General features: G+C 33.2%; 1 protein-coding gene across 1 annotated transcript; it reads left to right on the forward strand.

Annotated features, from left to right (window-relative positions):
- The first annotated feature begins 5,116 nt into the window (after positions 1 to 5,116).
- On the forward strand, positions 5,117 to 10,005 carry LOC132616564 (beta-glucosidase 18-like). Its single transcript, XM_060331063.1, has 12 exons — positions 5,117 to 5,513; positions 5,613 to 5,679; positions 6,204 to 6,262; positions 6,387 to 6,462; positions 6,563 to 6,637; positions 6,730 to 6,817; positions 6,907 to 7,159; positions 7,247 to 7,362; positions 8,182 to 8,455; positions 8,549 to 8,651; positions 9,243 to 9,351; positions 9,572 to 10,005. Exons 1-12 carry the CDS (start codon positions 5,316 to 5,318, stop codon positions 9,828 to 9,830), a joined length of 1,677 nt encoding a protein of 558 aa, XP_060187046.1. The 5' UTR covers positions 5,117 to 5,315; the 3' UTR covers positions 9,831 to 10,005.
- Positions 10,006 to 11,137: the final 1,132 nt, after the last annotated feature.

Genomic DNA, 11,137 nt, shown 5'->3' on the forward strand with positions numbered 1-11,137 from the left:
CACTCTGTATTATCTATTCGTCGTCGTTTGTATTCCCTAATCGTCATCTGCCTTAGGGTTTTCTAATGACTTTGATCGCCGGCCAACGCTTAACATACTGGAATAACCTTACTCAGAATCATCTTCATTATGAAGGTATAATGCAAGCAAATCTCATTACAAACCACTTTATTTTCCTTTTGTTGCAATGATTCCTCGACCACTCAACTATTCTCTTGAAGATTTTTTTCAAACTACTTTCTTCAAAATAAATTTAGATCTCTCACTCCCATATCTTGAGTATAGCATTATCATTTTCTGGAATTCCCTTTATATTTTACGGGATAAAACTTTTAGACCGTTGATTGTTGGAAAAATTCTCGCTTTAACATTTTCTGGGATTCTCTTTTTTATTCTGCATGATAGACTTTTTAGACCTTTCATTGTTGGAACATCGGTTTCTGAAATCATCTTTAAATTTTGCGGGATATCATTTTTAGACCTTTCATTGTTGGAACATGAATATGTGCAGATTTATTAAGGGATAATTGCGGGTATTAATAGTATCTTTGGAATTTTACTGCAAGTTTTCACTCTGAAGGCTTATCTTCAATGGTCCAATTGTTAACTCAGTAGCTCTAAAGAATTTACATCCATATGAAATGCTGTGAAAATATTTTTCTGTTTTTTTTTTATATCTTTTATCCTTCTAACTGCCTTTTCCTCTTTTCCTATTCTCTGTTTGTATGATAGTATTGTTCGAAAATATCTATTTCTTGTCCTTGGCAAAAGGTTGAAATAAAAGCGTATATTTTCTATGATGGGTGGGAAAGAAGAGTTAACAATGTCGTCAAGAACGTGAGGTTCACACAATGGTTATTGAAGAAATTAGTACAAGCACTCGTGGATATCTTGATAATGGAATCCGGGGACAATCAATGAGGGACAGTCATAATAAGGTTTACAAGTCATTGATGTAATTAAAGGAGGTGAATAGAATCCGATACATAAATCAGTTAACAAAGAATAGAAAAAACTTTTAATGTGTCACTTAAGTTATATAGGAATGCCTGTACCCAAGAGTTCATAAGAATAACATTTGAAAGTTGAATGTCGAGAAATCTTAATTTGCATTTTCTCTTTACTTTCCCCAAGTGTTTAAAATATAACTCCATTTTCCACTTTAGCTTTTCCCCCTACCCATATTTAATAAACACTTTACACATGCCAAGTTAAGTTTGAATATCAAAAGTCGAGTGCTTTTGAGATCCTATAACTTCGTGCTGTGCTCCAATGCAGTCAAGATTCAACAAACTGAGTTGCTTAGTCAATTAATATGAGAAAGAATTTTTTTAATTCCAAGTTCTTGAATTGACAGCATTAGAATGCAATAATTTTATTGAAAAATGTGTCAAAATCTATTTGCTGAGAAAGAGAATGGCTCAGAATGCTGCGATTTAGACCTCACCGAGTAATGCACAAATTTTCCCATACATTCATTTCTGCTTGATGTCAGCTTATGGTTTGAGCACCGTGAGAGTTGACCATTATTGTATTTTGCCAAAGTGTAACTATGAGTGTGTATGATGGTGGTTCAACTTCCTACTACTTCTTATTTTCTTTTTGATTATATAGATTCGTGTGATGTTAGTATTATTATGTCCAGAAAAGTTATGTGATGCATTTTTCATCAACGTTTTCCGAGAAAGTACAAATTGCAGCTTACATATTAATTTATTTTTAAATGAGTATGATTGTTGTTACCTATCTATTCTTCTATTTGACTTACACCCACGTATACATGGTGTTTAGATATATATAGATTTGGAGGAGTCTTTAGACTAAATTTAAGTTTTTGCTATTGTTAAATAGTCAGTTGGGCAATTCATTATGCAAGTTCAAAAAGCTATAATGGCTTGCAACTCAAAACATTAACTAGGATGGATCAAATTGGCTTTTCCTCGAGATTTTTATTGTGCTATCAGATTTAAAGTGCAAAATAGTTGAAGTTAAAGTGTGGGCTTACAATGGTCGAATTGCCTTCCTAACTTATGTGAAGGAAATCCATTGAGGACTCTCAAAAGATTAATAGTACACATGTATGCCGAAGACAATACAGACTTGGAATTCATTTGGCAGATGTAATCGGCAGAACTATCATGAGACAATGAGACAGGTCTACTACTTCAGGATATAAAAAAGACTTAAGAGGGGCATACTCTTGTACAAGTTGGTAGATTATTGCACCAGTTCATTGTGGGCGGTTACATGACAATAGAAGAAGAGAGATTTCGTTATATTTGGAATAATAAAAAAAAAATCTAGATTGATATTTTTTTCTAGACTGATGGATGATTATTAAATGGTAGGAAAAACTATTATTTTGGCTTCGTTACATGTTGGAGGATCTTGATATAAGATACAACATTACCAAGATGCAGTTGCATATGTTAAGCGGTAGGAAAGGTTATTTTCTTGGTTTTGTCACATATTGAGGAACCTTGATATCGGTACGCTGGATATCTGATTGTTACATACTTCCACTTGAGATTGAAAATCTTAACTACATCCATTTCTCTTTCTTTCTAATGTTTTTCGTTTTCATTAAATATTTAACCTGTTTAAGTACTTTAACTGTTCAATTGTACTTTTCGTTGTTGAATTTGTTAATAAGATTTTGAAAAAATAAATTGAAAGAATACATCACGTTTGTTTAGTGAATTTAATTTATTTGTCTTTTTTTGAAACCTGACATTGTCTTCTCTTCCCTTTTTTTTTTTTTTTTTTTTTTTTTTTGCATTTCTTCTTTAGCTAGAGAATTAATACTAAGATTCCAACGATGATTTGAAGAGTCAACTTTACTGGAAAAAAATTGTGCTCAGCAATTTCCAAGTAAGCGTATTGTTAACTTAATTTTTATTTAAACTATAACCCTTGATCTTTATGGTGATGATTTTAGGAAATCTTACGTCATGAAGATTTGAGACAGAGAGTACATAGGTGAGTCATGAAATTGAATATTATATACTTTTCATGGAAATCAATGTTTGATTATTTCATGAAAGATCACTCAAAATTGAGAGCCAATATATCAAGGAACAGATGTTACAATTGGAAAAAATGTAAGTGGAAAGACTTTTGCAATCAAGAGGTTATTGAGATATGTGATAGTGTCAAATCTTGTACTTTTTTGGTGGAATGTCTTCGATGTTTCTAATTTTTTTTTAAAATTACCTTTTTGTTATTTTTAATATTCGGATATTAGGATAGAATTATTCATAAGTTTAATGAGGTCATTCAGGATCGAAGCGCGGGTGAATTACCTAGTTAATGCTAAAGGTACAATATGGAAAAAATTACTCTATGTTTTTCTCTTAATATGTTAAAAGTGACAGGTAAAAATAAAATATATTTTAAGTATAGTGAACAAGTGAAAGTGAACGGAAAGAGTAAATTTTTTGTGAGATATAAAAACATAACTACCTAAAAGTACAGTAATTTAAATGCCAATGATTGGGCCTGCTGTTTTATGTGACTTGTGATATTAGTAAATGATAATTTTATTGATCGTTCACTTACCAACTCCTTATTTAAAATTAATTAACACGTAATATTACTACAGCTTAGGCACCATTCGTTGCTGATACACAAATGTTGGCCAGTTCTCCCTTTTTTTTTTTTTTTTAATAAATTTCACTAGGCTTTTGGGGCCTAGGGCTGCCTTTATAATTTTTTCTCAAAAACAAATCAAATAGTCTTTACAATTGGCCAATTGGCAAATAAACTGCAAAGATGAAATAAGAATTGAACCTAGACTTAAACTAAAACTTGAACCTAAATAACTAAATTCAAAAGTGCTTGAAATGACTCCATGCAGCCTTGTATAATCCATGCACCTTGCATCTAATCTTGAAATTCTGCCAACCATGAAGATTTCAGCTTGCATCAGATGCACCAGCAAGGTGTATATCAGTTGTCCTTTTTTGGGACCATTGTTTAGTAGTAATTTTTTTTTTTGGTAATTTATGGACTTTTTAGATCAAGGTCTATAGATCTAAGAGCCTGTTTGGATGGGCTTAAAAAAACAACTTATAAGCTGCTTTAGATAAAATAAACTAAACAGACTCAATTATTTTTTTAGGCTTATTTTAGGTACAAATGGCTTATAAGTTGGCCAGCCAAACACTCAAAAAAATTATTTTCAGCAACTTATAAATTAATCCAATCGGGCTCTAAGTTATGTTATCACAACTTTTGAAAATAGGAACAAAATCTAAAACGGAGCTAACAGATGGACATTTGCGTCAATCAGTCTGGCTGATACTTATTACTCCATTCATTTAAGTTTATTGGTCTATTTAATAACAATATGTAAAAATGATGTCCTTTTTTATTCAGTAAGTTTTAAATTGTCAACATTCTCATCTTACAAAATGTTTTTTTCAAAAGAAATGACATGATTAGTTGAAGACCACGAGATTAAAATGATAATTTTAATATACTGTACACACCTTTAATTTAAATTTATAGCAAAATTTATTAATTTTTACATTTTTTAATTTTGTGTCCAATCAAATTAAGATGCATAAAATGAAACTGAGTGAGTAATAATCAAGAGTTGGACCCTATGGTCACGGTAATTTCGATTTCTAAAAATACTATATCATTACCGTACCAAATTAATTCAGTATGATTCGGTATTTTAAAGTTCAGTTTCGGAATTTTACGATATAGTAAATCGGTACCATAGTTTATCCGACTTCGACTTACATATACTCATATCGTGGAGAATTATGACTTCTACTTAAGAAATATCTCAATCATTATGTATAAAACACCTTACACATGTAAAAATATTCAAAAGAAAGTACAAGCAATCGCCTTCGTAAATCAATTACACAAAAAAACATAAAAATCAAGATAGAGTAGTTAAAGTTTCAACATTTAAACAATTAATTTTCTAATAATACTAGTTTATATATTTGTTAGTATTATAATACTAAGATATATGAATTGTACATGTATATACTTCGATATTTCGATATTTTCTTTATGAATACCGAACACCATATGGAATACCAAATTTTTAAAAAATGCATACCGAATACCATAATATCAAAACCGCATTATAAAAAAATTCGGTTTCTTCTAGCATATCAAGCCAACCCTAGGTCCCTGTAGATGTTACGTACTTCATTAATATTATCCAATTGTCTCCTCTCCTGTTGTAAGTAATAGTACTATTTTTGGTAGAGAAAACTCAGTAAACTCCATCTAGCTTCAAATTGTTGGTGCTTTTTTTTGGAGCAATTCACATAAATAGTTAATGCTAGTGGATGTGGGTGTCTGCAAAAATAATAAGATTGACAATTATTCTGAGTGAAATGAAAAGTAGAAGCAACTATTTCAGCTGCTTCTTTCTTCTGTGTCTACTCCTATTTGTATCTGTAAATTCTCTTGAGGAACAACAGAATGTGAAGAGTTCACAATTCCCTGATGGGTTTCTTTTTGGAGCTACCACTTCAGCTTATCAAGTATTTTCTGCTCTTTTTATATGTTACTGTTCACCAAAATTATAGTCTTTTATTTTTTATTTTTTATCTCTTATGTTATATCTGATTCCTGTTTTTCAGATTGAAGGAGCATTTCTTGAAGATGGCAAAGGGTTGAGTAATTGGGATGTTTTTAGTCATACTAAAGGTAAATACCCATATCCATATTGTTAGATGCTATATTGGTATGTCGGTTGGGGATTTAAAAATGAGTTTCTTTATATGGTCTCGGACAATCCTCATATTATGAACTAGCTATTGAGTTGAGTTAGGCTAAAGGTTCGTTTTTTATCATAGTATCAGAGTCCAAAGGTTCGTTTTTTATCATAGTATCAGAGTCCAAAGGTTCGTTTTTTATCATAGTATGAAAGTCCAGGTTCAGCCCAATTCCTTGGTTTACTCGTGTTGGGCCCCACCCCAGGTTCATCCCAGTTTCTTGGTTTACTCTGATGTTGGGCGTCCGTGTTATATTGCTGACTCTTGAAATGTCTAGTCCTGGGCGTGTGGGGGGTGTTAGATATGTCACATTTTGGGGATTTAGAGCTGGTTTTCCGAGTTTGAGTTAAGCCAAAGTCCATTTCTCAGATATCTTTTTTGAAGCCTATTTTATTTATTACTATTGTTTTGTTATGCACACACTGACAAGGATTTTCCACTTTTAAATGGTTTTAGGAAGGATAAAGAATGGAGATAATGGAGATATAGCGGATGATCATTACCATAGGTTTCAGGTTTAGTCGCTAGACTTTGACTTCTTGTTTGTTTGTTTTTTTAACCTTCCATAAATAGCAAAGTTATTCAAAAGTTCTCTTAAAAGAAATTAGATTGACTTTCTGATTCGATGGATTATTGCAGGAAGATGTTAAGTTAATGCACTCTATCGGCTTGAATGCCTATCGATTCTCCATCTCATGGAGCAGAGTCCTTCCTAGTACTTTCTGTTATCTTTTTGTTCCGTTGATGGCTGTCTTAATTGGATTGCTTATTTTTGTTTATGTCTTCTAAGTCTCCGTTGTCTTGAATTATGATAGGAGGAAGGTCTGGTAAAGTAAATTTTGCTGGTGTTACGTTCTACAGCAAACTCATTGATTCTCTCTTACTCAAAGGTATAATATTTGCAGATAGTAAGTATTTATTTTTACTTAGTGAATTCTTGGATATTGTACGAAGATTACAGAAATTTGGCCTATAATTGCAGGAATAACACCATTTGTGACTGTCAGTCACCAAGACCATCCACAAGAACTCGAGGAACGATATGGAGGCTGGCTTAATCCTATCATGCAGTATGTTTCTTTGTATAAATATTTATCATTATACATTAGCTGCGATCTCAAGGATGTCCTTTTTAATTGTTTCCCCCTTTTCCCTATAGGGAAGAATTTACCCATTTTGCTCGAATTTGTTTCGAGAGGTTTGGCAATAGAGTGAAGCACTGGACCACAATCAACGAGCCAGACATACTTGCAGAAATGGGCTATGTGAGAGGAAATTACCCGCCTGCTCACTGTTCCCAGCCTTTTGGCAACTGTTCAGCTGGAAATTCTGATACTGAACCTCTTATTGTGATGCACATCATGTTATTGTCACATGCCAAGGCTGCAAAACTATATCGCGACCATTTTCAGGCAAGTATTTGCTTTCACCTGTTCATTCACCTAATCTCTCAAATAGTGTAACATGTGCTTACCCAAATTTGATGCTAATATATGCAGCCTAAACATGGTGGATTGATAGGTATTGTTGCGAATGCATATATGTATAAACCTTTGAGGGATAATGACTTTGACCGTGATGCTGCTAATAGGGCTTTGGTATTTACTACTGCTTGGTAAGTCGTACTGGCTTAAACCTTGGCCTTTAGCAGGCTCGTTCATGTCATTGACAGTATCATATCGTTAACTGCTCCTTAAATGTTGGAAATATAACCAAGGATTTATAAGACATTATCTAGTAGTTGAGTTGTTTTTCTCCATTATAGCACACAAGTTTCCACATCTTTGAGAAAACTCAGGAGATCATTCATATATTGCCTCAGGGCTCAGATGGTGAAGTTTTGTTGGTTGTTTAAAAGATGGCGCAGCACAAAAAAAGGTTAAAAATGATTGGAATTGTCTCTATTTTTTTTAAAACATTGAGGGCTTTAAATTGCCAGCTTCAAACCTGCAGAGAATTTGCAGAATAAAATTCATAAAACCAATCTAACTAAATTTAAATTTAAACAAAGACTCCTCCTGCAACTAAACTACTTATTACTGTCGTAAAGTGGTAGTAACAGAAGCAATTTTAAACAAGTTTAACATATTAACTATCAATTGCCACTATCTCTTGCTAGCACCTAACGTGACTTAGTGTGTTTCTTGCCCTGTTTGTGTTTTGCTTTGATTTTGTTTACTTGGATGATTCCACTATTGGAGGCTTCATTTTCAAATTAAACTCTTTGCTGTAATCGGGCAATAATAACACAAAAATATCAGCATTTCATGCAAATTGTACGTGTCTGTTCTCTTGGTTCCTCTGTGTATAATCAAACCAAAGAGTCCATAGACTTTGTGGAAAGAACTTAGTACTTGAAGCCTGCAAATGTGAAGTTCTTCTATCACTAGAACTTGCACTATAAATTTTGATGTGCCATTACGTCTTATCTCAGGGTTTTTGATCCTTTAGTACTTGGAGATTACCCTCCGGAAATGCGTAAATATCTTGGAAGTTTACTACCGAGGTTCACCTCAGATGAAAGAAATCTTATCAAAAATAGTATTGACTTCATCGGGATAAACCACTATGGGACTCTGTATGCTAAGGATTGCATTTATTCTAGCTGTGTTTGCGCCGATTCTAGTTGTACTGCGGGTGGAGATCACCCTATCCATGGGTATCTCATTACTCTAGGAGAGAAAGATGGTGTTTCTATTGGAGAACCGGTACCTAATTGTTTCTTAATCCTAAATTTTGCTTTCCCTACACTGAAGACCTCGCTTTGTCTCCTAATGAGATGCTTTTCCTACTTCCCATAGACAGGAATGCCTCGATTTTTTGTCGTCCCTAAAGGAATGGAGGAGGTTGTGGACTATATGAAGAAGAGATATCATAACAAACCTATGTTTGTCACTGAAAATGGTGAAGAATTGAGCCTCATTTACCTTGCATTCAATTAATTATGATTCATATTCATACTTCATGTGTGCATAGTATCACGAGATGAGTTAGAACTGGTATCCGGGCTAATAAAAGAATTCCCAAACCAGTCAAAGTATCAACATGACTAAGAGTGTGTTCGGTATGGACGATTTTTTTTTTTTTCACGGAAAATGTTTTCCTAGAAAATGTGTTCTTGGAAAATAAGTGAATTTCTACTTATTTTTTCATGGTCGGTTGGATAGTGGAAAATAAGTGCATTTTTTACTTATGTTCTCATGTTCGGTTGGTTGGTAGAAAACATTTTTCGGAAAATACCCACCCAAACCAGTCATGTTGATAAGAAGGAAGAAAATTCCTAAATTTGAGAATGTGTTATCCTTTAGTCTAATTTTTTATGGGTGCAGATATGATCGATATTTCTTGACATTTCGAAAGCTATGGATTCAGATGAACCCGTAGCTGAAGGGCTACATCCGCTCCTGTCTGGATTTACCTAGTAATTTTAGTTATGACTCGACTGTGGCAGTATTCTTTGTTAGTTGAAATGCTGACTTATGAGGTGCATTTCAGGCTACTCTTCCCTAAATACTACTACTGCACAAGCAGATGAATTGCAACATGATACTAAGCGTGTTGAATTCCATAAAGCATATATTGCAGCATTGGCTAGGGCAATCAGGTAATTCTACTCCCGCCCCCTCCTCATGTACTGAAATGACATGCTATGGGCGAAACTAGAGCCTCTAGTCTAGAGGTGACAAATGACCAAGTTGGGTCAAACTTGGACGGGTCAAAGATGCGGCAAAAGTAATAAACAGAGTCATGACCCAACCAACCCAAATTTTTCCGTGAAATGAAGAAACGACTGAATCTTTGTTGCCTTTGTGTGGCATTTACAGGAATGGTGCTGATGTACGCGGTTATTTTATTTGGAGCCTGATGGATAATTTCGAGTGGGCGAGAGGATACGAGATGAAATTTGGTCTATACTATGTCGATCGCGCTACTTTAGATCGAGTTCCCAAGCTTTCAGCAAAATGGTATAGAGATTTCCTGACTAACAGCAGCCTCAATGGTGAAGAAACAGGGAAGGCAATTTCATCAAGTATACACAAAGCAGACAAATACTATGATGAGATGAGTGCACTATACGATTGAAAAATTTCGATTTTTTTTGTTTAATATTATCTGAGAAACGAGCGCCCTGTACCGCGTACGGTTAAAAAACTTCAATTTTTTTTTTTTATGTATAATATCAGATAATAACACTTCTAAGTAAATGGTGGATTCTGATTATATAATTTACATGATTTTCCTGATTCATAGGTACAAACTTTAGCCACTAGCGTCCATAATATTATATGATAATATGATTGTTAAATGAAAATGATGAATTCGTTCTTGATCATTCATTTTTTACTTTATTGCACCAAAACAATCTCTCTGCCCAACAAAGACAGGAATAAGATCTGGATACATCCTATTCTCCTAGACCTCCTTTTGAGATCATACTGGGTATGTTGTTATTGTATTTTTTTTTTATAACAAAAAAGTTGCACAATTTTACTTAAATATATTGAAATCCATTATACATAATTGCATAATTTTTAATGTTTGTGGCTGACAATTTATCACTATTTCCAAACCTCCATTAGATATGTTTTTTTTTTTAATTGTTGTCTCTGTCACAAGCTAAATATTTTAATGTGGAAAATATCCATAGGATTGTGCATATCCCGTGGAAAATGCGACATGATATGGGAAGTGGATCACCTCAGAACTTTCCATCTAGTAATTAACGTTTAAAGTGTTGATAGATTGTATCTACTGGGTCCGTTTTGCATTAACACTTCTTTATTGCAAGGTGGTTGGACTTTTGAAGGGTAAATACTTATTCATATTAGGTGTTTTTATATCAAATTAATGCAATTTACCGTGGTTAAGTGATTATATGAAGTGAATAAATACACTAATTAATCATGATTAAGTGCTAGTTGAATATATTCAAACACATTTTATTCATACATTAGTTTGGTGTAAACACCCGATTTGAATAAATTTTTACCTTTCTGGAGGGAGATGGGGAAGGAAGTCTATCTCGACGTTTAGGTTAGTCTCTTTAAAACATGTAAAAATAAGTTCTAATATAAAATTTCCTTACATGTGTATGACTTAAATTCTCTAGTTATTATTGTCAATCAACTGATTGACAGAAAATTTTACGAGCGGCCCTTTTGAGGACTGATAGTTAACTTCTCCATGCAATTTTGATTGTTTGGCTGCTGAATTAGGACGGCATTAAAATTAGAGATGGAGTTAGAATTTGGAATTATGTATTTTGAATTTTAGAAAAGTAATTTATTAGGTTCTGGATAAATCATTCTACATATAAAATTAATTTTTAAGCACAGATACAAAGCTTTTACAAAATTTGTTAAATTAAGGACCTACAATACCTTAATTCA

This window comes from Lycium barbarum, chromosome 11 (genome assembly GCF_019175385.1).
Source record: "Lycium barbarum isolate Lr01 chromosome 11, ASM1917538v2, whole genome shotgun sequence".
Lineage (NCBI taxonomy): Eukaryota > Viridiplantae > Streptophyta > Magnoliopsida > Solanales > Solanaceae > Lycium > Lycium barbarum.